Source organism: Vulpes vulpes, chromosome 1, assembly GCF_048418805.1.
Source record: "Vulpes vulpes isolate BD-2025 chromosome 1, VulVul3, whole genome shotgun sequence".
Lineage (NCBI taxonomy): Eukaryota > Metazoa > Chordata > Mammalia > Carnivora > Canidae > Vulpes > Vulpes vulpes.
This window is the reverse complement of record NC_132780.1, coordinates 164,565,596-164,593,421: the sequence shown is the minus strand read 5'-3', so window position 1 is coordinate 164,593,421 and position 27,826 is coordinate 164,565,596. Positions and strand designations below refer to the sequence as shown.

General features: G+C 39.9%; 1 protein-coding gene across 1 annotated transcript in view; it reads right to left on the bottom strand.

Moving 5' to 3' along the window:
* Nucleotides 1-27,826, bottom strand: part of CD109 (CD109 molecule) — a 127,797-nt gene that overhangs the window by 78,699 nt on the left and 21,272 nt on the right. The window contains exons 3-5 of the mRNA XM_026007374.2: nt 26,560-26,588; nt 20,161-20,391; nt 14,013-14,138 (exon numbers count right to left, since the gene is read on the bottom strand). Of these exons, the coding sequence (XP_025863159.2) occupies nt 14,013-14,138; nt 20,161-20,391; nt 26,560-26,588 (386 nt within the window). The remainder of the gene's footprint in view (nt 1-14,012; nt 14,139-20,160; nt 20,392-26,559; nt 26,589-27,826) is intronic.

Genomic DNA, 27,826 nt, shown 5'->3' with positions numbered 1-27,826 from the left:
CAGATGAGGCAGGACCTTGTGTAGGCCATGGTGAAACATCTGAATTTTATTCTGAGGGCAATGGAAAGCCTGTGGAGAGTTTTAAGCTGAGCAATAACATGACCCAATTTAATGTTTAGATTACTTTCACTACTGTGTAGTGACTGCAAGAGGGAAAAGAGCAAACTTAGGGATATGCACTAAGAGGCACTGTAAATGTCTACAGAAAATATGAGGATGGCTTGGATAAAAAGGTAGAGGGAGAAATAGAGAAGGAGAAGTAGATGGATTTGAAATATCTAATATCACAATCTATGGGAATCAGTAAAGGTCTGGATAAGGGTGATGAGATAGCATGAGATGTCAAGAAAATTCCAAGATTACCAGCTTGCACAACTGGATGGAGCAGTTCAATAAGCTAGAGAATGCTGGAGAAGAGCCAGATATGGTGAGGAAAGATGATGAGAAGAATGATATTGGACATGAGGACTTTGGGAAGCCTTTAAAACATCCAAGTAGAGATGTTAAGAAGACAAATGATTATAAAGGTCTGGAACACAACAAATGAGATAAGGAGAAGAATCCAGACTAGCAAACTAGTAGAAAGAAACCTAAGTGCTAAACTGGAGTGAGCTGAGGAAAATGGGAGGCACAGAGGTTAGACGACCTTTTTTTCAAAGGATTGGCTAGAATGGAAAAGACAAAAAAAGTGAAGTTACTGGCAAGGAAACTAGTGTGACTCTTTCTCTCTCCCTCTCTCTCCCCTTAATCATGTGAGAGACTTGAACATACTAGATTTTGTGGAAAGATCCAGGAGAGAGAGAGAGAGAGATCCAGATTGAAGATTCAGGAGAAAGAAAAGATAATTAATATTGTAAGATTTCTGAGAAAGTATAAAAGAGAAGCCAGGGAAGAGGTTGAGGTTTTGGTCTTAGATATGAAGAATTATATCTTTTCTGTAAAAGAAGAGGATGACCATGAGATGAGTACACACACAGGTAGTCACATAGATCTGGCAGAGGAACTTAAAAGAAATTCCTATTTGATAAATTTTGTTTTGTTTATGAAGTAGAAAGAAAGATTATCTACTGAGAGTGAGGAGGGAGGGACCAGAAGCTCCCCCATGAGACAGCATTTTCCTGAATCTCTTCTCTCATTGGAAAGAATTACAAACATCCTGGTACTCCTCAAGACTGGAACTAAACTAAAGCAGAACTTAAGTTATTCTATACCTAATAGTTACTCATAGTAATAGGACTGGGGAGAATGGATCTAACCAATAACCAAGACATAGACCATACAAGACTTCAGTTAAAGAACAATGGGTCAGACATCCAATACCACAACCACATGCATACTCCTAAGAAGTTTCTCCCTTTGCAGTACAAATGTTATGCTGCACAAAAGACAAGCTAATAACAAACAAAAAACAAAGCAAAAAACAACCAAAAATAAAATAAATTTAAAGAGAGAGACAAACTGGTTTCCTCAGGAAAAAATGTGACTTAGAAACATACTCTTTTTAAAACAAACAAACAGGGGATCCCCGGGTCGCTCAGTGATTTGGCTCCTGCCCCCAGCCCAGGGCGTGATCCTGGAATCCCGGGGTCGAGTCCCACATCGGGTTCCCTGCATGGAGCCTGCTTCTCCCTCTGCCTATGTCTCGGCCTCTCTCTCTCTCTCTCTCTCTCTCTCTCTGTCTCTCATGAGTAAATAAATAAAATCTTAAAAAAAAATAAAAATAAAACCATCAAAAATCATTCACTGAACTCTCTCTGTTCCTACTGAAAATGGAAAAAAATAAAAGTTTTTTAAGTTATGCCACATGACTACCTTTCTTGGGCACCTATCTCAAGCAAAAGGAAAAAGCAGAAGGGTAGCTAGTACTTTGTATTGAATAGGAAAGTCACCCCTGAGGCAAAATATTCCATTTCTTTCTCATTTATCCTTTTCTCACTGCACCCAGGGACACAGTACTCATTCTAGTGACCCACCCTGGGACCTAGGGCTGCCACTAGCAGAGTCCATTGAGCTGTGATTTTCCAAAACTCCCTCTATGCCACTGAAAACTAGGCATCTTATAGAACTATACACACACATATCAATGTAAAGTTCCTGTTTTTGAGGCTGTACTATAATAACATAAGATATAACCATTTGACACACTGCGTAAAGGACACACAGGGCCTCTCAAATACGTTCTTCACAACCTTCTGCAAATCTACTTAAAAATAAAAAGTTCTTTGAAAAATTAATCTTCTATGACTTATATCACCAAGAGTATACAGCCTGCTAGGTAACAGCAAAGTAATCCTTACTAATATATTAGTAGAAATTAATGTTTCCCCTACCAAGTAATAAGAGTCTCCTGAATGAAAATCTTCCATCTAAAGCCATGGCTGTTGTGGTGGAATATGAGACACTCTGCAGGCAGCCTGGGTGGCTCAGCGGTTTAGCGCTGCCTTCGGCCCAGGGCATGATCCTGGAGTCCTGACATCGAGGCCCACATAGGGCTCCCTGCATGGAGCCTGCTTCTCCCTCCACCTATGTCTCTGCCTCTCTCTCTCTCTCTCTGCGTCTTTCATGAATAAATAAATAAAATTTAAAAAATATATATGAGACACTCTGAAAACAACCCAAGATGAAACTCAAATAGATAAATTCACAGATGAGAGAGGAGACATAACCACCAGCACCACAGAAATACAAACAATAATAAGAGAACATTATGAAAAACTAAGTGCCAACAAATTGGACAATCTAGAAGAAATGGATAAATTCCTAGAAACATATAAACTACCAAAAGTGAAACAGAAAGAAATAGAAAATTTGAACAGACCCATAACCAGCAAAGACACTGACTCAGTAATCAAAAAAACTCCCAACAAACAAAAGTCCAGGGCCAGATGCATTCACATGAATTCTACTACACATATAAAGAAGAGTTAATACCTATTCTTCTCAAAGTATTCCAAAAAGTAGAAAAGGAAGGAAAACTCCCAATTTCAATTTCATTCTATGAGGTCAACATTACTCTGATACAAAAACCAGATTAAGATACCACTATAAAAGAGAACTATAGGCCCATATTTCTGATGAACATGGATGCAAAAATCCTCAACAAAATATTAGCAAACCAAATTCAACAATCCATTAAAAAATCATTCACCACGATCAAGTGGGATTTATTCTAGGGGTTGTAAGGGTGGTTCAATATTTGCAAATCAATCAACATGATATATCACATCAATAAGAGAAAAGATAAGAAGTATATGATCATTTCAACAGAGAAAAAATATTTGACAAAGTAAAACATCCATTCATGATAAAAAATAAAAAGCCCTCAACAAAGTAGGCTTAACTGTTGGGGATTTACCCCAAAGATTCAGATGCAATGAAATGCCGGGACACCTGCACCCCAATGTTTCTAGCAGCAATGGCCACAATAGCCAAACTGTGGAAGGAGCCTCGGTGTCCATCGAAAGATGAATGGATAAAGAAGATGTGGTTTATGTATACAATGGAATATTACTCAGCCATTAGAAACTACAAATACCCACCATTTGCTTCAACGTGGATGGAACTGGAGGGTATTATGCTGAGTGAAGTAAGTCAATCGGAGAAGGACAAACAGTGTATGTTCTCATTCATTTGGGGAATATAAATAATAGTGAAAGGGAATACAAAGGAAGGGAGAAGAAATGTGTGGGAAATATCAGGAAGGGAGACAGAACATAAAGACTCCTAACTCTGGGAAATGAACTAGGGGTGGAGGAAGGGGAGGAGGGTGGGGGGTGGGGGTGAATGGGTGACGGGCACTGAGGGGGACACTTGACGGGATGAGCACTGGATGTTATTCTGTATGTTGGTAAATTGAACACCAATAAAAATTATTAAAAAAAAAAAACAAAGTAGGCTTAGAGGGAGAATATCTGAACATAATGAGGCCATCTATGAAAAACTGTTTTTCCCCTAAGGTCAGGAACAAGACAAGGATGTCTACTCTCACCATTTTTATTCAACAAAGTACTAGAAGCCCTAGCCACAGAAATCAGACAACAACAACAACAACAACAACAACAAAAAAAGGCATCCAAATTGGTAAGAAAGAAGTAAAACTTTCACTATTTGCAGATGGCATGTTACTATATAGAGAAAACATGAAAGACTCCACAAAAAAACTGCTAGATTTGATAAATTGACTAAAGTCACAAGACACAAAATCAATATATAGAAATCTGTTGCATTTCTATACACCAATAATGAAGAAATTAAGATAACATTTACAACTGCACCAAAAAGAGAAATTAAGAAAACATTTACAACTGTACCAAAAAAATAATAAGATACCTAGGAATAAATCTAACCAAAGAGATGAAAGACCTGTACTCTGAAAACAATAAAACACTGATGAAAGAAATCAAAGAGAACACAAAGAAATGGAAAGACATCCTATGCCCATAGATTGGAAAACAAATATTGTTAAAATGTCTATACTTCCCAAAGCATTCTACACATTTAATACAATCCCTATTAAAGTACCAATATTCTTCATGGAATTAGAAAAAGAGCCCTAAAATATGTCTGAAATCAAAAACAACTCTGGATAGCCAAAGCAACCTTGAAAAACAAAAGCAAAGCTCAAGGCATCAAAAGTCCAGACTTCGAGTTATATTACAAAGCTGTAGTAACCAAAACTGTATGGTACTGGCACAAAAATAGACACATAGATCAATAGGACAGAGCAGAAAACCCAGAAATAAACTCACAATTAGTCTTGAACAAAGCAGGAAAGAATATCCAATGGAAAAAAGACAGTATCTTCAAAAAATGGTGTTGAGAAAGCGATACAGCTACATGTAAAAGAATGAAACCGGACCGCTTTATTACTCCATACAACAAAATTAATTCAAAATGGATTAAGGACCTAAATATGAGATCAGAAACCATAAAAAACCCAGAAGAGAACACAGGCAGGGGTGCCTTGGTGCCTCAGTCAGTTAAGAGTTGAACTCTTGATTTTGGCTCAGGTCATGATCTTAGGGTCGTGTGATCGAGGCCCAAGTCAGGCTCTGCGCTCAGTGGAGAGTCTGCTTGAGATTCTCTCTCTCTCCCTCTCCCTATACCCCTCCCCCCACATGCATGGGCTCTCTCTCCCTAAAATAAATAAATAAATCTTTAGAAGAGAACACTGCCAGTAACCTCTTTGACATCAGCCGTAGCAACTTCTTTCTAGATATGTCTCCTGAGGCTAGGGAACAAAAGCAAAAATAAACTATTGGGACTACATCAAAATAAAGAGCTTTTGCTCAGCAAAGGAAACAACCAACAAAACTAAAAGACAACCTACTGAATGGGAAAAGAGATTTGCAAATGACATATCTGATAAAGGGTTAGTATCCAAAATTTATAAAGAACTCATCAAACTCAACACTCAAAAAACAAGTGACCCAATTAAAAAATAGGCAGAAGACATAAACAGAGATTCTCCCAAGAAGACATACAGATGGCCAATAGACACATGAAAAGATGTTCATCATCACTCATCATCAGGGAAATGCAAATCAAAGGTGCAATGAGATATCATCTCATACCTGTCAGAATGGCTAAAATCAACAACACAAGAAACAACAGGTATTGGCAAGGATGTGGAGAAAAAGGAAAACTTGTGCACTGTTGGTGGGAATGCAAAGTGATGCAGTCACTCTGAAAAACAGTATGAAGGTTCCTCAAAAAGTTAAAGATAGAACTACCCTATGATCCAGCAATCACACCACTAGATATTTCCCCAGAGAATATGAAAATGCTAATTCAAAGGTATACATGCACCCCAATGTTTATAGCAGCATTATTTTCAATAGCCAAACTATGGAAGCAGCCTAAGTACCCATCAAATGATAGATGGATAAAGAAGATGTGGCATATATATATATATATACATATATATAATGGAATATTATTTGGCCACAAAAAGGATGAAATCTTGCCATTTGCAACAACATGGATGGAGCTAGAGAATATAATGTTAAGCAAAATAAAGCAGTCAGAGAAAGTGAAATTCCACATGATTTCACTCATATGTGGAACTTAAGAAACAAAACAAAACAAATGAAAAAGAGAGATAAACCAAGAAACAGACTCTTAACTATAGAGAAAAAACTGATGGTTGCCAGAAGGGAGGTGGTGGTGGGAATGGATTAAATAGGTGGTGGGGATTAAGGAAGGCACTTGTAATGATGACCACTGGGTGTTGTATGGAAGTGTTGAATCACTATATTGTACATCTGAAACTAATATTACACTATATGTTAACTAAATGGAATTAAAATTAAAACTTAAAAAGCCAAAAAGAAAACAAACCAATATGTGAGGGAGTGACTGTATGGCACCCTCGAATCATGTCACAGAGGTGGGAATCATCTCCACCAACACACACAGCAAGCTCTGTTGACATCTAAACTCAACCAAAAAGGTGGCCGTCTTTAAACAGCAATTGCTGCACATGTTAAGTAATTTAATGTTCTACAGATGAAAGTGTCAGGGGATCTAGCTTCTAGCCCCATGTAAACCTAACCAGGTCACACCACTTCTCTCCAGTTCCTCCTCCATAAAATGACGAAATGGATCTGGGTAACCTTGCTATGTGCTGATGGCTTCCTGAGATCATCCATTTCACTGATGATCAGGACATGCTAACATCTAATTCCAGAATTTCTGCCTGATACCAAAAGGATGTACCCAAAGACAGTAGTAGGTAAGACACTTGAAAGGAAGAGCACTCCTAGCATTGCTTTTGAAGGGAAAGCACAAGACAAGGAACTCCTCACAAAAATTAGGCTGGGATCCAGAAATTATAATGCACACCACTGAAGAGCTGACAAGAACAGATCAAAGGACTCACTAAAGCCACAGGAATACCACAGCACAAAAATCATGAGCACATTACGAATTTTACAAGAGGCTAGGATATTCAGTTCTTGACTGAAATCTTTAATTTTCAAAATCGGAAAGTCCAAAACGTTAATACAAAAGGCCTGTTTTCCACCGGCTCACAGGTACATCAAATACAGCAACCATACATATTCTCAAAATGCAAATATATGGACATGTTTCTTCCACACTGTAGTATCATATGGAAGAGAGGAATTGTAAGTCAAAGAACATCACAAAGGATAATAATCAATGGCGGTAGCCTAGGGGAAACTGAACACTCTCTTTCTTTCATCCTGCAAGCATGAACAACTTCCAGCAATAGGGCCAGATATTCTATTAGAATAAACATGAAAATCAATAAAATAGAACTTCTATCTTCAAGGAACTCACAGTCTAATAAATAAGGCAGTCATAGTTTGGAAAGATGAAACAAATTCTGGAAAGATTGATACCAGTGACAGATGTAAACATCTTTGATGCCACTGAACTACACACTTAAGAATGGCTACAATGGTAAATTTTATCATTTCTATCTTGCCGCAGTAAGGAAAAAAAGCAAACAAACAAGGAAACAACTACTCTGACCTGTAAATGCTGCAGTAGAGATATGTATAAGGCCCCAAAGAAGAATTGAGAATGAAGTGCTCACCTCTGTCAGTCACTGCTGTAAGAAATCAAAATCCTAAAACCGACTCCCCCTCCCTCCCTTTCTCACTGCACATGGAAGAACTTGAAGTGTTTCCAAAAAAAAAAAAAAAAAAAAAAAGCTGTCTTCCTTCAAGCAGAGGCCAGTGAAAGTATTTTGGAAGCTCCATCCACATTCCAGAGGATGCCACTGTTTTCTGACCTGTCACACTGTGCTCCATGCTCCCTGTTAAGCTGTCATCACAAGCCAGGGGAGGAGACACCAGATGCTACTTGCAGAGAGCTTCAAGGACAGGAACTGTCCAAACAAAGATGTGTCCCTTTGCAAAGGACAAACAGCCCCAGCAGAAAGTGAACCGAGCCAGACAGCAGCTAGGCAGTTAGGCTGCTAGGCAGGAAAGATAAGGGGTGCTCTGAAAGGATATAAGAAGCCTGAGGTACTGCTAGCAGCCCTTCCTGACCTTTCCACAACAACTAACTCAAAAGAATGAATGTAACTGCTATAAACAGAGGAACAATTCAAGGCAGACTGCTTCTGAATTACGTAATAACTTGACATGCACGTGTATTAGGGCTCCAGAAGACTGATTTCCAGCCTGGGGACTACTGAGATGTCTACCTTCTATATCTTGTCCCCACTCTAACACTGCTTCAGGATAAGACAGGGGCTGAGACACCACGGCCCATGCAGCAGCTTGAAGAGATCACAAGATTGCCTAGTTCCATGGCTCCCCTACTGGCTGTGTATTCTAAATCATGAGATGCTGTTGTAAAAACATGGACTAAAAAAACCTAATAAAGTAAGGCTAGGGTGCCTGAGAGCTCTACAGAGCTATTACCTAAAGAGTCAGAGAGCTCAGAGCCTCATCACTAGAGAATTAAAGAATGAGTTGGGGGCCTGTCCTATTCTACACCCTTTACACTACCCAACTCCACCCCTCAGCGGAATGGATAGAAGTGAAGACACCTGGCCAGTGGATAGAAATCAGCACTTCTGAAGTTGCGGTCCAGGAAACAAATGGAATTTCCCAAAGTGCTTATTTAAAATGCAAATTCTGAGGTCCCTCACCAGCCATATGGTCTTATGATCTGGGGCTGGGGCCTGAACTCTGCATCTTTAATAAGCTCCTCCTTCAGTTATTCTTACACACACCGATGTTTGAGAACCTTTGGTAGGTTCCAGCAAGTGCAGCCTCAGGTGGTCGACTTGGCTGCATGAACTCATCAGGAAGGGAAGAGAGGCTTCCACCTGCCGCTGTGGAAAAAGGGCACTGGCTACCATTATCAATGAGCAGGGTTCCCTCTGTGACTCGCTCTCCCTTCAAGTTCTCAGAGCAACAGAAGCGCCAATGCCAGGGTCACCCAGAGGCCTGAAACTCGGGGCTGTGGGGACCCCCAGGGAAAGGGCTGGTGTGGCCAGATCCCTCCGGGCTCCAGGAGCCAGAACTGCACACACCAACATTAGCAGTTCTTTTAAAGAACCTCAAAACCAGGAATACAGTTTTCTGTATTCTAGTAACCGAGAATACAATTTTTAAAAACAATTTATAAAGCTTTTTTAATTTATTTATTCATGAGAGACACACAGAGAGAGAGGCAGAGACCTAGGCAAAGGGAGAAGCAGGCTCCTTGTGGGAAGCCAGATGTGGGACTCCATCCCAAGACCCAGGATCATGCCCTAAGCTAAAGGCAGATGCTCAACCACTGAGCCACCCAGGTGCCCCTGGAATACAACTTTTAAATCATAGATGCAAGACCATCTGTGATGAATCCTGGTATAAATGTACTATGGAATATTTTTCACCCTTAAAAAGGAAGAAAATTCTGACATGTGCTACCATATGGATGAACCTTGAGGATAACCCAGTCACAAAAAGACAAATACTATGTCACTCCACCTATATGAGGTACTTAGAGTAGTCAAATTTAAAGACAGAAAGTAGAGTGCTGGTTGCCCAGGGCTGGGAAAGAGGAGGAATGGGGAGTGTTAGTGTTTAGTTACAGTTTTAGTTCTGCAAGATAAAGAGTCCAGGAGATGGATGGTGGTGACAGCTACACAACAGTGTGAGTATATTTAGTACCACTGAATTGTACACTCAAAAATAGTTAAGATAGTAAATTACACATACATTTTACCACAATTTTTAAAAATGAAAAAAAAAATGCAACTATTTGGGAGAGCCAAGGATACCAGTGAAGAGATAGATACCTAGAGAGATAAGGCATCTAGAGAAGTACTTAAAAAAAAAATGAAAATACAAGCAATGTTTAAATTTCACAAGTTATCTGCCCAAGATGTATTTGTGAGATGATTGTTAAATTGGAGCACGTTTCCCCACTTGTCCTCTAATGTACTTGAAATATCATAACACTGTAAAACACACTTTCTATGAAGAGGTGTTACAGTTAAAATAAACTTCTTCCCTCTGAGGGGAGGTCACAGTGCCCCCTGGAAGTTAAAGGAGAAAGGACATTGGGGATGGGGAGGCTGGAAGAGGTAGAAGGGATGGTGATTCTTCTCAAAAGAAGCACAGTCCCCAACGCAGCAAAGAATTATCCACATTCCAGGGAGGTATGCAAATTATGTATATGCATAAGTAGCACACATAAAAAAATCAGTGCCCTCACTAAATTTTAGTAACTTTAAAAGAGCTTAAAAGTTATCATCATCAAGAGTAGCTTTGCAATTTAATTACATTAGCATTGTAAAAAATGCAGATCTATGAACATATAAGGAATTTATTATGCTCTACCATCATATACTGCACAATAAAGGATAAAAAATAAGAATAAAAACTTAGAAATTTTACTAACTCAAAATACTCAAAAAATCCTGAAAGTGAAAAGCAATACTTGAAGGTCAAAAGCAATATTAGTAATCCAGAAAGGTTAGCATATAATAAATGACTCATTCACTCTTATTCTATAAATGTACATGTTTAGTGTTGGAAACACCAAGGAACCCACCAAGTGAGTTTTGCCTAGAGGATCTTTTTCCTGACCTAGTAGAAACAGTGATTTAAGAACCACTCTGATTATCTGTACAGTCACTACAGATCAAAGCTCTGATAAGTCTAATACCAGGATCATTCCATATTTTTTCTAAAGACAAATGGAATTTCAATTTCAAACATTCTTCTGAAATATTTTCTCCTCCCTGAGATTTATACTGAGATTGGTCACTACCTTAGAAAAACAAAAATATAATCTATTGTGGTGGATTATTTAAATAATAAATACATTTCCACCATAGTCATTATTCACTGCTGGAAAAAAAAAAGGAGTTTAATAATAAGCAATAAACAGTCTTTGAATGCTATGCAGGAGTCAAGGAAAGATGAAAACCAGAGACAGACTGGGTCTGGGCTTGCTTCCCACTACATTTCTTTGATTATACTGACCCCTGGCGGTCTTTAAAGGACTTGTTTTTGTTTTTGTTTTTAATAAAAGCTCTTATTTTTCCAGTGTGTGCCTTAACATTATATCATTTGGAAGGAATCTTCACAACATGCGTGTACATCAAACAATCACATTGTACACTTTAAATATCTTATCATTTTGTCAATTGTACCTCAATAAAACTGGGGGGGGGAACATATCACCAATAATAAGTCCCTGATCAATATGCTTCTCTTCTAAAAGATGAAGATGCTTTACAGAATGTGGAAGGGGGAAATTATGTTTAGTTCAATACAAATGATTATTATATAGCTTTAATACACTCATCTAATAAATATTGACTAATACCCAAGTGCAAAACATGTGGTAAGTCACAGAGATACAAACGTGAACAAGCCCCAAAAGACCATTAGGTACCACCAGTTAAAAGTGACATCAGTGAACCAATAGAAGCACAGGGTACTATGGGAATGTCTAGAGGGAACTGGCCATTCTAGCTCTAGAATTAACAGCAGAAAAAGAATGTTCCAGGCAGAGGGAACGGCATGGGAAGGCTCTGGGTTCTGACAGAAATGTGAGTTTAAGGAACTTAAAGAACATAATATGTCTAAAGCATAAAGTTCAAGGATAAAGGTGGCACCTAACAAGGAAGAAGAGGTGGGCAAAGGCCAAATCTTGTAAACAAATGGAATTTTGTAAGCACTTACCCTTCCTTGTCTTTTTTTTCCTACCAAAGCAACATGACAGGTCAAGTCCACCATTCAGTGCTATGAGAAATCCTGTACATCTTCCAACCTAAGATCTCACAACTTCCAGTCTTTCTCCACTATTCTATCGCCCTCTGTTGGCTGGTACATGCTCTGTTCACCACTCTTGGAGGCTGCCGCCCTGCTGAGACTGTGTGCCCCCTGGCCAGAAAGCAGAGGTGCCACTGAATGGACCAACAATGGACACCTGACCCAAGGGAAGCCCATCCATAGCTTGCCAGCCACCAACGAATAGGCTTGCTGGTAGGGCTCTGAGATGATGGTTATTTAGCTGAGCCACTTCGACTTCAGATTTAAAGGTTGGCAGAAGGAGAGGAGAATGGCACAGGTCACAAGAGACAGAGGGAGCCACGGTCGTAAAAGCATCAGCACTCGTCCTGACAATAAACCCTCCTTATCCCACATTCGTCCAAGTCAGACTGCACTCTTGGAAGCATCTGATGGACCTCACGGACTCAGCACCTTACAGCTCCTCCACTGTTGTGCTGCCTTGTTCTTTTGTCACACCTGTGTTATTCACCTCCTATCATACTATTCATGTCAGCACAGCAGTGGTCTTCAAGGACAGAGATTCCGAGTGTTTACTTGCTTGTATCCACCACTGCATTATAAGCCCTCAACACATATTCACGAGAAGGACAGGTGGAAAGATGGACAGACAGATGCATAAACAAACAACCAATCCTGGAGAGTTTATAGTGAAATCAAAGGTGAAAACAGAATAAAACCCTAACTCCTTCAGACTCACAGTGTACATCCTAATCCTCACTCCCATCATGCTCCATACGTGTCAGTAACACCACACTTCTCCGCATTTCAGACCTGTGAGGCTCTCTTGCATCTTCCCTGCCTCTACACACAGCTTTATTTCTCTGAAGTCTCACGAACATCCACTCTCCTCTTTCTCTATAAGTGCAAAGAAAGGTCTGGTCCCTTCAGAGCCCATCACCTGCTCAGCCCCAGGCTCCTCTAACCCCAGCACATTCCTCCACATTTTCTTGTTGCCTACGTGTCTCCCTCCACAGCACCACCTCCCCCGAGGCTGACAGCACTCTTCATCTTTATGTGGGTGCTCAAAAGACATGCTGGCAAAGAGGGACAAATTCTGCTTTTAGGGTGTCACCCAAAAATGTGTTAACTAAAAGGGAAATTTTTTAAATTTTTTATTTATTAAGTATTTGTTACTTTTATCTCATTTAAGGTCTTATGCTAATGAATGATCATCCCTTCTAATGAAGTGGTTCTCAATGGGGAAGGGAGAGGGTATTCCCCCACCCACTCCGGGGACACTGAAAATGTCTGTAGACATGTTTGGCTGTCACACTTGGAGGGAGGGAAAGCTGCTACTGGCATCCAGTGGGTTGAAGCCAAAGATACTGCTAACCATTCTCCAATGCCCACAATGCCCACAATGAAGAAGTGTAGCCCAAAATGTCAACAGTGAGAAGCTATTTTAATAGAGCTTATTTTTAAAGGCTCTTTCCATATATTTCTTTTAATAAACATCAAAGAAAATGGGAAAATATTCAATGAATCATCAAAAATCACTCAGTGACACACAGGAGAAAACCTAAGGCAGAGAGATGAGGGCATTTTCATGCACCTGCCCTGCTAGATCTCAGAGCTACAAAAGCTGGCAGCGAAGCTGGGGAGAAAGAGGGCTGGGGAACAAAAAATTGGTGTGGTTGTTTAAAATCACTGTGGGTTTTTTTTTTATTTAAATTCAACTTAGCTTACATATACTGTATTATTAGTTACAAGGGTAGAATTTAGTGACTCATCAGTGGCATATACCACTCAGTGATCATTACATCAAGTGCCCTCCTTAATGTCATCATCCAATTACCCCACCCGCCCACCAGCCTCACAAAATCACTGTTTTTTAAAACAAAGATAAAGTAGATTAGTCCAATCTCATCAGGAGTCATTATTCAGAGACTAATGCCAAAATTTGCCAAAAATAACTATGTATTCACTGTTTCATTTTAAAATACTCAATGTGTGCACTAAATAAGTAAAATAAACATTAATCAGCTTTGTACTAAAATGCAAAATGTTTTAACCTTCAAACATTATTATTACAGAAAAAAGCAGTAATGACTACAACTCTAATATGTTACAATGACAGCTAACCCATTGATAAACACAGTAAATTAAAAATAAACCACTTAAATTATCTAGATATTCAGATTAAATTTCTTCCTTCATCAAATAAATGACTTTAGAGATATTTCCCTACGGACCTATTTAAACCATTTAAATTAAACCATAAATTAGGTTTATACTCACATTCACTTGAACTTGAATGGACCAGTCACCAAGTATTGGATGGGAGGATAATTGAAAAGTTTTGGAAACGACACCAAGATCGCTTTGTTCTGACAACCATTGTTGAATCAAATTTGATTTGGGGTCCTACAATGAAAACCATACATGTTAACAATATAAAGACTGCCACGTACATGTGATCCTGACTGGTTATGAACAATGCCCTGCAGCACTCCCAGGCACATCCAAAATACAGCACAGAGATAGTTTTTGGAAAATGTTGGCTATGTGTTACTAGACAGAAAACCAATCAAAATTTCTTCCTTTCTCGGGGCACCTGGTTGGCTCAGCAGCTGAGCATCTGCCTTTGGCTCAGGTCGTGATCCTGGGGTCCTGGGATCGAGTCCCACATCAGGCTCCTGGTGAGGAGCCTGCTTCTCTCTCTGACTGTGTCCCTGCCTCTCTCTCTCTCTCTGTCTCTCATGACTAAATAAAATCTTTTTTAAAAATTTCTTCCTTTCTCATACTCTCCTGAGAACATCTTTATTCTACTTCACCTTTTAACACTTGGCACCACATTTCCTTCTACATAGAAGACTTGTGATGTGTACACCACCAAACCTGTGTTATTGCTGTTAACCATAGAGATAGCAGGCCTGGTGTACTAAAGGCCCACCACGTGTCAGGCACTCTGTCTTATTATTACAACTCACACATCACTCGATCATTATAATTCTCCCTCAGAGGAGGATCGTCTTAACATTATAGTAGAAAACTGATTCCTAGAGAGCTTAGGTAAGCACTCAACTGTAAGTAATATATGAATTCAGGATTCAAACCCATGTGCCTTTTAATCCAACAAAATATATCATAGAGATGTTTAGTCAAGGGGCTGCATGAAAAACACTTTAATCTTCCTATACTTTCCCAGACAATGATCCCCTCACGCAGCATGCATCAAAGCCAATCCAGCAGTCATTCCAATTCCTCTCACAGTCCCAGCCATGTCAACTCCATCTCTTTAATCTCTTTCCAATTTGTCTCCTTCTTTCCATCCTCACATCCAGCCACCACATCTTGTTTTCACTATTACAACTAATCTCCCTCCTCCAGTGTTGTCCCTCCAATACACCTTCCCGCTGCCAACAGTGTTATCCACCTGAAACACAAATCTCAGACTGAGGCAAAGTGGTTAAAATGCCTGGTGCAGTTCCTGACATACAACAAGCAGTGAATAAGCACTGGCTATGGTTATTATGCTGGACCACAAGGTGATGATGGCTTCTGTTTGCCTACAAAATGATGTCTATACTCTGTTACATCAACTATGTAATCTAGTAGTCTGACTCCATCTATATTTCTACAATCATCTTCCTCCAAATATACAGATTTGTTTGCAATTCACCCCCAAAAGCCCATGCAATTGCTGCACGGAATGCCCTCTCTTCCTGTTCAATTGGTGAAACAAGCTCCAGGGTCTTGCCTCCAGCAGACAGAATGACCACTTCCTAGAGACCCCCTAGCACAGCTGGAGTTTACCCCTTTTGTGTACATATTACTATTTAAGTTACTCATGGGTTATCAAGGGTTTTTTTGTTGTTGTTGTTCCCAACTAGACTATGAACTCCTGAGAGCAAGGATCAAATATTGTCCCTTATTCTTATTCTCTCTCCTTTGACCAGAGGTAGTGGATTAGCCCAGTTACTAGAACCCAGAGTTGGGGAGAACGTGAGAGTCAGAGAAAATACAATGCCAAGCACTGAGTAAAGCCTAGCCTAGTAAGCCAGAAACTAACTGTTAAGACCAAAGACCAAAAGCAAGTCAAGACTAAGCAGGTCAGCATCTTTGGCAAGCTCCTGGGACGGCCAGGAGTCAGCAAACCTGCACCTGCCACTGCATGATGCATATGAGGCCTACACAGTGTAAAGGCTCAAAAACCAAGTTAAAAATACAAATACCTAACAAACATACAGTGTCTAATAATTAAGGGAATGCAAATGAAAACAAAAAAAATACCATTTGTCTTCTGTCTGATAAAAATTTTAAAATAATGATAATTCCCAGTGCTACTAAAACTGTAAGAAAAGGAATGTTCATTCTCTGCTGATGCATTATTTTGGTGAGGGTGCACATTCCCCCAGGTGGGGCCATGGCCCTACAAGTACAGGAAGTCCTAAATGAAGTCTTTGATGACTTTTTTACCTAGAGGATCTGGAGGGCTGGGAGTGAATGAGGTAACTCATTGGTTGCTCAAGCCTGTCTTAGACCGAGACCTGACTGTCACCAACAGAAAAACATAGAGACTGTAGAAACACCAGAAGTCTTCACACATCAGGATTCGAATGGGCCATGCATGGTGGCATCACAGCAGAACCCAGCATTTGCACATCATCATCTCCTGCTAAGTCACACACAGAACAGCCATGTGTACAATGTGAACAGTGTCCCTGGCACAGCCACAACAGCCACATGCTGGAGGTACTGAAAAAGTGGCCCCTTGTGCCTTCTGAGTCACCTTTAGATGACTCTGGATGTCTGGCAGGTGCCTCAGCACAGCACAGTATCTGCTGCCTGGGCTAGACTGTCTCAAGCAATAAACCCCCTGGCTGGAGAATCCATCCCCGAGGAAAATCTCTGCCTTATTTAGCATCCTGGACTGTGCATCCAGTGTCCGTCTAGCACACAGAATGGAAGAAGTCAAGTCACTTAAACAAGGTGGCCCCCTCACTTCACCAGGGATGAGGTCCTGGTTTTGCCACTGCCGCTGCAGGCCAGAGTATCAGGGCACAATCAGAGGATATAGCCCCAAGGCAACAACATCTCCTCCCACGCAAGGTCATTCACCTGTACAAGAAGCAGCACCTTCTTCAGGAGGAAGTCAGAGCAGAAGCCAGCTGAGCCAGCTGCCATGCCACTTATTTCCATAGTGTCAGGCCAGATGAGCAGGAGGGAGCCAGAATTAGGGCAGAGGTAGGCCATGTTTTTACTACTACCAAAAGGGCTCTGAAGGCCCTTTCATCCCAAGAAGGTCAGTTACTGAGGCAGGCAAAATGAATAATACCCAAATGACAAAACAAAAGAAAACAAAACAAAACAAACACTGAGCACCCCTGAATATGTTGTGACAATCAATATTTTAGCTATATCCTACAGCCATACTTTTACTTTTACAGCTTAGTGATTTGACAAGTTTATACGTTATGCTATATTCACCACAAATGTAGCTGTCTAACCCGTTTCATTGGTATCACAGTATCATCAACTGGGCAAGATGGATCCTGAGTCAGCTTTAGCCATCAGATGAACTTCTCCACGGTAGCCTGCAGGTGGTGCTGTACCAGGGAGTACAAACATATTCAAGTCAGGGTTCTACTTTTTTCTGGTAAGTTTTGCCATGAAACCAACTATTCCACACTGAAAGATGTAGAAAACATCACAGTCTGTCCCAGATGACTGTTTTCAGATGAAGGAGTAGAACAGCATGGGCATCAATGCTCTGATCTGGCTTTTGCAAGTTACAAGGAAGGAGGCAGCTGGACCTGAGTTCATACCCCAGCCTCACAGCCTGGATGCACAGATTATGGTTATCCACCCAGTCACCTGTTACCAAACACTCTGGGTTTCAGGTGGAATTTTAATCTAAACTCCACTCCCCTGGCCAAGAGGGCTATATGTTGGCCAGGCCAATAGGATCTCTCAGGACCAGAGATCTCTCTGAGCACTTCTGAGAAAGTCACATGTGGCAAGCGAAGTTCAAAATCAGAGCAAAGAGCCCCGGAATACAAATTGAAGGTTTCAAAGGCAGATCCTAAAGCAGCTTAGAGAGGCAAAATAAGAAAAATGCACAGACCAGCAGTTCTAAATGCTTAAATTATCTCACTTAATCCTCACAAAAACTCCTGTGAGGTATCTGTCCGGCCACAGCAGGGTTAGTACTGGATTAATGCCTAGAACAGGCAATTCATCCAGTGCTGACTTTTATTACCACAGGGAAAACAGGCAGGTTGGTTAGAAGTAGCCAGAGACAGACAGATGTTGACTTCCAAACCCTCCATCTTATACTTAGTAAGATCTTAGTATATGTGTATAAATGATGAGAGATGGTATGGATGCAGTCCACAAAGCCCTGCTTAGAGGGCAATGTGAATTTAGAAATGCTCTTCACTATGATAACCTCCTTTATAGACATTCCAATATATACCACAGGCAGAAATTCACAGAGCTGTAATTCTTGGGAATTCAAGAAGTATGCATTAAGCACCAAGCCAACCAATGTTGTATTCACTACAAACACAAACTGGCCTGAAATTACACATATGAAGGTTTGATTGCTTGATTTTTGTTTTTTAGTTTAATTTATAACAACAAATAAGAATAGAAAGATACCACTAAAAAGCCTGAATTTCCCTTCCATTCTGTGTTATTCATCAGGACGTCTAGGGTAATCAAGAGCATTCCCAGGACCAGGGACTTTTAGTTGCAATATCAAGAGAGTCCCAGGGAGGAATATAAAAAATAGTGAAAGGGAATAAAGGGGAAAGGAGAGAAAATTAGTGGTAAATATCAGTGAGGGTGACAGAATATGAGAGACACCTAACTCTGGGAAAGGAACAAGGGGCGGTGGAAAGGGAGGTGGGTGGGGGGTTGGGGTGACTGGGTGACAGGCACTGAGGGGGCCACTTGACGGGATGAGCACTGAGTGACATGCTTGGCAAATTGAACTCCAATAAAATAAATAAATAAAAATAAAAAGAGAGTCCCAGGGAAACTGGGATGGGTTAGTCACCCTTTGTCCCTTAATGAACAAATGTCTCAGATTCTCCTCAGCATAAATGTAGAAAAGCAGGTCCAGTTGGATCTCAATTTTTCTCAGCTTGGTTCTCACAGGAAAGCACTACATCTAACTATGCTGCCTCCAGACCATCAGAGCAGCAGAGGCCAAATGACTGTTCCAGCAGCAGAGGCCAAATGACTCCTCATCAAAGGGGATTCCCATAATAGTGAGAGCTAATGTTTAGTGAGCATGTACTATGTGGCAGGCATAGTTCTCAATGCTTTACTCGGATTATCTCAAAAAACCTCTGTGAGGTACTATTATTATTACACATTTTAGAAATAAAGAAACTGGGGCTCAGAGAGATGAATTTTCTCAAGGTCACACAACTAGCATCTATTCTTCTCAGAGGAGACAGTGATCCTTTTATAAGTCAAATCACATCAGATCACATCCTTTTGTAAGTCAAATCACACAGATAGATGAACAGACATCATGTCAGTCCTCAGAATTCTCCAGTGAATTCTCATTCCACTCAGAGTAAAATCCAAAGTCCATATCATGACCAGGAAGACCCTGTATGACCCCTCCTTCAACCCACCTACCTATATCTTACCTTATCTCCTAATATATAATATCTGTCTCCTCACTTCCTGGTACACTGTCAGCCTCTCCCCCCCACCCCACCCCCACCCCCCTCCGTGTACCTAACAAGTTCCCACCACAGGGCCTGTACACGGCTGCTCCCTCTGTGTGGTCTCATTCTTTTATTTCATTTAGGCTTCTGCTCAAATAGGACTTTCCTAACAACTCTAGAGAAAAAAGCAAACATAAACATTCTTTCTCTCTCTTACACACACACACAAACCAATTCCTTTATATACATTTTTTTTTTTTAAGTAGGCTCCTTGCCCAGCACAGAACCCAACACGGAACTAGAACTCACAACCATGAGATCAAGACCTAAGCTGAGATCAAGAGTTGGATGTTTAAATTACTGAGCCACCCAGGCCCCAGGAGCCCCCCTTTATATACATATTTTTGTGTTCATTTCATGTCTGTCTGCAGACTATTCACTGAAATATAAGCTTGATGTGAGCAAGGGACTTAATCTATTCTGTTCACTGCCCCATCCAGGGCTCTGAACACAGAAGTTCAATAAGTGTTTAACAAATGAACTAATCAACAAAGAAGCAAGGACTGGAGCCCAAGCTGGCCAACTGGGGAGCCTGAGCTCTGAACCCATTGCTCTACCATCTCCCCTCCGAGAGAGAGCATTCTCACATTGGGAGGGAAGCTTACCCATGGTGAATGTTAAGATGACATGAGCAGAACTTTGAAGAAAGCTTTAGTAAGATGACTTGAACTTCTTACTTTATTCTGTCTGGCACTTACCTTAATTAGAATGTTTAAAGAAGTTTTATAAGGTTTAAAATCCGAAAAGAGGGTAACAATTCGAAACTTCACTTCCTGCTTTGGCTTGTAGAGGGACTTGTCTGTTTGAATAAAGACAGTCATTCTCTTGGTCTCAAATGATAAGCGTGTGCTGTTAGAGAATAAAATCTCATCCTGGGCACGTCCAGTTACACGCAGCTCATAAATCCCGTCCGCACTGTTCAGAGGTAGCTGGAGAAAATAAAGAGATCAAGCAACATTCTCATTTTACCTCGAAAGGGTTTTTAATTATAAGTTAGAACAGAAATTTTCAATCCATAGTATTATTAAAAGTAATTGCCATGTTGAAAAACTTGCCCCTCCTAGACACTGACATTAAACAATTTGTTTTCCCTCCTAACATCCTGTAGTTTCCTCTCCAGCTAAATTGCAGGGTTCCTGGAATGGAGGGCTCAGCAGCAGTCACCTTGTCATGTCCTGTTCCATGTGCAAATTCTTCCTCACAGTCATTGTTGGTCAGGATATCTAATATCTATCAACATTTTTTCCATGTCTCCCTATTTAAGGCAGTCAACTGGTGAACACATTTGCACAAGACTTGTTTTCTTGCTGCTGCTCTCTCTCTCTCTCTCTCTCTCTCTCACAAGCTGTTTTCTACAGTGCTCACTCTTCCTGCATCCTGCACATCACAAGTCAGAGTCTCAGGAAGGATGGAGGCACTGCTGCTTTCCTACTGTTCTTACCAGTAGAACTCCTGCCTTCTAGCGTCAACAGATCAGATCCCATCCTCAGCAGTTTACATGACCTGTGTCATTTCACCTCACAACAATCCTTCAGGTGGGTGCTCTTATTGACACCATATTATACACTGGGCTTGGAGGATTTGCGAAGTTGCTCCAGGTCACTAGTTGAGATGCAAACTCACGATGAGCTATACTACTCTACTAAAAGCCTCCGTGCAGTGGCTTTAAAACACATCTGACATTGTCTGACTCTCTGCCCTTCAAAAGATAGAGCCTCATTCCCCAGACTTAGGGACTTGCTTCTCAAGAAGAGAATGAAGCTGGGTCATCGAAAGGTTAGCTTTTGTATGGTTCTTCTTCTCTTTCTCTCTGGGATTCCTCACTCTGGGGGAATCCAGCTGCCATGTGACGAGGACACTCAAGAACCCTGTAGAGAGGCCCACAGAGGGAGAAACTGAGGCCCCCCACCAACACCCACCACCAGCTTGACAGCCATATGAATGAACTACCTTACAGAGGATCCCCAGCCCTAGTGAAGCCTTCAGGTAACTGCAAGTCTGACTGTAGACTTGTAATATCCCAAATCAGAACAGCCCAACTATGCAGTTCCCATATTCCTGACCCACAGAAATTGTAACAAGCAGTAAAAGCTTGTTACTGTTTTATGTCAAAGCCTTGGGATAATCGGTTACACAATATATGACTAGCGTACCTGACTTTCAGTTGGTTTTCGTGTTAATAAACCTGTGGTACTAAAACTAAATCCTGACTCACATTTACAAACATGTTTTGTCCACAGAAAGCTCGGAGATCTTCCAGAAATCACAGCTACCTTAAAGCGAGCAACATGGATAAGAACACAAAGGAAATGTAAACAAGGTACCAATACAGTGATCAGCAAAAAATATTTAGGGAGAGAAATACTGATGTCCACAATTACTTGGAGATACATTTTAAAAATAAGATGAATTAATGGATGGAGAGACAGACAGATGAACAGACAAGTGATACACAGCAAGTATGGTAAAACGTTAATGACAGATTCTGAGTGATGAGTACAGAAGTGTTCACTATGAAATTCCTTCAAGTGTTTTGTATATTTGAGAATTTCTTAATAAAAAAATTAGAAAAAAACAATCAGTAGCATCACATGCAAATAACTTCCAATGCTGACTTTTGCTTTTCTTCCATAAACATTTATTGAGCACCTTCTGGCTCCAGGTTGTTCTAAGTCCTTGGGATACAACATGAACCAGAGATGTGTGCCCTAGTAGGGCTGGGAGTCTAATCTTGGAACCTGCATTCTTATATTCTATTTTCTCAAATGATACTTCAGCTCTCAGATTCTTTTAAATAGATATTCTAATACTAAAAGCAGGAAGCTATATATATGCCAGCATATCATACTGTTACATATGGCAAAGATTCATAAACACTTCGTGTTTAAAACATGATATTTGATATGACTGTTTTTCATGATTTGGATATAGTTTGATCATTTTTAGGCTCCAGAACAGATAGTAGATTGAAGATTTATGTCAAATTAATGATGCATAGGCCCCAAACTAAAGAGGCCCATTAATCACAAGAATGCCAAGAGTTAAAGAAGCAGAAGTAACACAAATGTGTCCAAAAACATTCTTTCTGGGATGCCTGGGTGGCTCAGCAGTTAAGTGTCTGCCTTCAGCTCCGGTCATGATCCCGGAGACCCAGGATCTAGTCCCATATCAGGCTCCCTACATGGAGACTGCTTCTCTCTCTGCCTATGTCTCTGCCTTTCTCTCTCTGTGTCTCTCATGAATAAATAAATAAAAATCTTTAAAAAAAAAAAAAAAAACATTCTTTCTGTGCTCTACTCCATCCTCCTTCTGGGAGCTGGCACTACCTCAAAAGGAAATAGTACTATCTTTCTGCTCCTTTCAGCTACCCCAAGTAATTTGCTTTCTCAACTGCCCCATTAGAAACCTTGCCCCCATTCCCCACATAAGTAAGATTTGGATAATTCAGGATCCTCAAAGCCTCAGTATTAATCCCAAGGCTGGAAAGTCAGAGATTACAAATGAACTTGGTATATCAGTAGACCAGGGGTGACTCTACAAATCATGGGACATCACTACAAGCCTTGGGGTGTCACCACAGACTTTGCATGGCACTACAGATCCTGAGCTGTGGTAGAGATCTTAGCCTTCCATTGTTAACAACACAGGGGCATTATGAGGAAACCAAAAAAAAATAGCATGGATTTTAAGTAATCTCTATGAAACTTTCTCTCTATAACAGACCTAGAATGCATTGTAACCTGCTCCCCACAGTGGAGAGGATGCCAGAAAGTAAAAGCTCCTGAATCTCTGCTTATCAATTGCTTTCTGCCTTCTTGGGATCACAATTACTGAAAGAGTTCCCAGAATTGGTAATAAATCCCTCATCAGAGATTTCCATATCCCTTATACAAGAACCAATTATTTATCCACAGAGATTTAGGATTCCTATATTTGGGTCAAGAACAAGGGGCTGAAGAAGATACAATTTCCACAGATGGACATGTCTGGCAGCAGGGCAAGAGTCTGGAAGTATACAAAATCAAGGGGCTTTTATGAGCAAAGTATCAATCAGCATCTGACTTGGGCATGCAAGATCCTCATTGTGCTAAGTGTACTCCGTGTACACATAAATGCAAATTTTCTGAGTAAATGATTGCTCTTTGCCCAGGGTATCTAAGGAAGGTACACTCACAAAGGTCCTCCCGAGGGTAGTGTATCTGGCTGGTTCAGTCAATGGAGTATGGGACTCTTGATCTTAGGTTGTGAGTTCAAGCCTCACATTGCGCATAGAGTTTACTTAAAAATAAAATAAGATAAATATTTTTAAAAGGTCCTTGGTGGGCAAGAAACTAATCTGGGTTGACTAAAACCATTTTGCCTTCTTTAAAAGATCATATGTCAAAGAAACTGAGATAAAACAATAGTATTTGTCCTACTCCATTAATAATGCTAGTTACTAAAAGTAGTGGAGATTTCAAATAACTCAAAATAAAATTGAGGAATTTAAGATAACAGTTTCTATTAAAAATATTTTTAAAAAATTATTAATTATACATAAACTTTAAAACATCTCTAAATTTAAAAACCACTCCTTCATTTTAAGTTGGATTTATTTACAAAGAGAATAGAAGAAATTTCTCCTAATACATTTTGTGCAAAAAATCATATTTATATTAAACATCAATTTTTTTATTTACTTCTTACTAAAAGCTGATTGTAGCATATCAAAAGTAGAAACAATGGGCTCATCAGATTTTAAAAACGCATTTGTTTTAATGCTGTCAGAATATTTCTATTTTACAGCAAAAATTCATGAGAACCTTAAAAGACAATTTAAAATATTACATTTACAAATATCAGAATGCAAGTGCACACTCTGAAAGCTAGGTATCTTTTAACTGAAAACTCGTAACAATACAGAACTTTCTATTTTTGCCAAGCATTATCACATTTTCCCAGACACCTTATAACTAAATCTTTAAATTTTCATTTTACTAGGAAAGGGATACAGTCCTAAATATAATCTCCAATTAAGCTTTCAATAGACAATTGCTATATATTCATACAATAGAAATGGCATTAATATTAAAGACATACAGGATGTTGGAGTTCATACTTCACATAGCTGAGACCTAACAGAATCAGGGCAGCCAAGTTCCAGTTAATGAAAGTTTGGACAAGTACAATTTATAATAAAACCGACATTACTGGAACAAGCCCAAGTGCCTGGTACCACCTAATGCTTCCTCTGCTCAGCCTTTCTACACTTACAGCCCATGCACCTTCAGGCTTCTCTGATGAAACCAGACAGTTGTACTTTAAACTGTGGTTCCTGGACTTAAATCCCACCCCCTTCTGCTGTAGGACAATTGTGTTATGCAGGAGTTACTTTAATCTTCTCATTGGAATATTATTTCAACAGCATATGGCCAGCATCTAACGTTTTAGGGTACATGAACGCAATGCAATGTTTTATTATCACTGAGATGGGTTCCCCAACACCACCATTTCCACCTGCTTTGCCTCTTTTTCCCTACTTTCCATTTAACAATAGAAAAGCAGTTATATTTCTTAGTAAGGAAAATGCAAACATAATAGGTAAGAAAACAATAGCTATACTTATAAGTAATTTTTATGAGTACACTGTTTGGGAGCTACTGTATTCTCTAGGAACCACCTGGCCCCGGAAAAACGAATGTGGTTTTTGAATGTGCTTGATGAGTAACCTTCAAAAAGTAATTGAGGAAATAGAGGAACTTGGCCCATCAGGTGATGCTGATCCTACATTAAGTATGTAAAGTGTCAGGGCTAAAGTTGTTCAAAAGAAACCACAGGCCCAAGATGGACTAGTTTGCTCCCAGAAGAGCAACCAGAGACTTAAGTGCAGTTTCAACCTTCCCAAGAGTAAGTAGAATTTTAGGTCAATTAATCTGGAACTTTTTGACAAGCACCAATGAGGTAATCTGTCACAAGGGTCTTCTCTAGCCCCATCCCCCTAAAGGAAGATGAGGTAATCTGCAGGATAAAACCCCATGTCCTTCCCCTAAGGGAAGGTGACCTTGCCTGGAACAATCTTTTCTTTTCTTTTGCTAGGCACTTCCTTGCCCCCCCTTCCTTCTGAAAAAAACCTTCCATACTGTACAACTCAGGAGCTCCCCTCTACTTGCTAAATGGGATCCTGCCCAATTGCTTAATAAAGCTAATTACATCTTCAAATTTACTAGACTGAATTTTGTGTTTTGACAAAGTCATCAGTTATCTCTTCTCACAAAAGTATACCAAATTGCGTCTCTTGTTAGGATGCCCTGGTCTACTTTCTCTATTGTACGTTCAGAGTGTGAAGCTCCAAAACAAAACATGGTAATAAAAGTACAAACTTTCAAATCAAAGTTATGATAAGTAGGATCAGTTCACAAAGAGCATGCAATCATTAGGTTTTATGACTTTCTCCACAAAATAATAACCCCTTTCCACTTCTATAGCAAATTTTACAGCACTTTTCACATCTTATTTCATCTCCAGAGAATCCCCTATGAAACAGAGGCAGTTTCTTTATCCCCTTTTCCAGGGCTGGAATAAGGGTGAGGTGGGCGAGGCCCTTGCCTCAAGTGCAAAAATTAAGGAGGAGACAAAAAAAATCAGTAATCAAGATAAATAAATTGTTAATATTCAAAAGATTTTTAAAATAGCAAGTATAATGCAAAAAATTAAATTATGAACAAAAAAATGTTTAAACAAAGACAGGATCAGTATCACCAATGCCTCGGCCTTCAATATGGCTCAGTGTGGTACTACAACTTTCCAGGACAGAGAAACTGAGCAACAGAGTGTCAATTACACACTCAAAACTGTAAGGTTCTTTAAGGCAGAAGCAGATTTCTGTGGCAACAGTCCAGGCCAGTTCCCTGTTTTATAAGAGGAAAACATTTGCCATGAGTTTGAAAAGGCTAATAACCAAATCTCTTTGAAGTAACACTATTCTTAATCTAAAGGTAGAACTGAAGTCGAACTCACAAGGGATGTAAATTGATATAAAGACCAACAAAATATTAGTTTGTTTCCCTAATCGATGCAATGTATACATCTGAAACCAAAATTTTTAAATGGATACTTACTGATGGAAGAATAAGTGTCTTGAAAGAGCCTAAAAGCAAAACGGGGAAGAAAATAGAGTCATAATTTGAATATGATGATATAAGACACAACTCCAAAGACTCTCCTAATACTCTTTCAGATAAAGAAATCATAAGCTTATAGAATCACAAACTTATTTGGTCAAAACAAAACAATTTTATCAAAGCCCAGAACGTGTGAGAGATTACTACACATCCTTGTGCCAAAGAATTAAGGAAACCTGACCCATACTTAAAAAGGTATCAGTAGGTGAACCCCACCCCACACCTCAAAAATTAGTTTAAGTTCTGCTTCTCTTTTCCTTTATCATTTTTGTCATTGTTGCTGCTGTTCTTGTTGCTGCTTTAGGGTTATACACATATGAGAGACACTTCAATGGATGTTGAGAAAGAACCTGAGGTTTATTTCTTATGTTCTCAGACCCTCATGATTAAGAAAGAAAAGGAAGGGATTAGTCACGTCAGGGGTGAGCTGGGACTCATAAGTGACTCACTGGTATTAGAGTGATGCAGACTTCTTTTCACGTACAGTTTCTAAACATAGGACTACTAATTTAACTCATGCCAATTTCTCATCAGATCTAATTACTTCAAGGGAAAAAATGTTTCAAGTTAAAAATAAAAGAGTACTTATCCGAAGTTCCCATTTAAGTGATATGAATTCAGAGTGGTGATGGACCCTCACAGTTTCTTCATTTAAGAAATACTTGTGAGTGGTGCCTGGGTGGTTCAGTCGGTTAAGCGTCTGCCTTCTGCTCAAGTCATGATCTCAGGGTCCTGGGATTGAGCCCTGCATTGGGCTCCCCGCTCAGTGGGGAGTCTGCTTCTCCTTCTCCCTCTGTATTCTCTCTCTCTCTCTCTCTCTCTCTCTCTCTCAAATAAATAAATAAATAAACCTTTTTTAAAAAAAGAAATATTTGTGAATATTTAAGAAATATTTACCCCAATGAACAAGACAGACATAGACCCTATCCTCCTGGAAGCCTCGTGTGTCTATCCTAAGGGAACAGAGAGACACTGGAGCACAGCACAGTACAGAGCAGGGGGTTGAGCAAATGGCTTCTGGAATTAGACTACACCAGTTCTATACTGAATCAACCATGTACTAGCCCCATCCTTGAAAAAGTTGCCTGATTATCCAGGCTCAATTTTTTCATCCATAAAAAGAGCATATTCATAATTGTATGAATCTCACAAGGTGGTTGTAAAGCATAAGTATGTTGATACTTATAAAGTGTATAGAACAGTG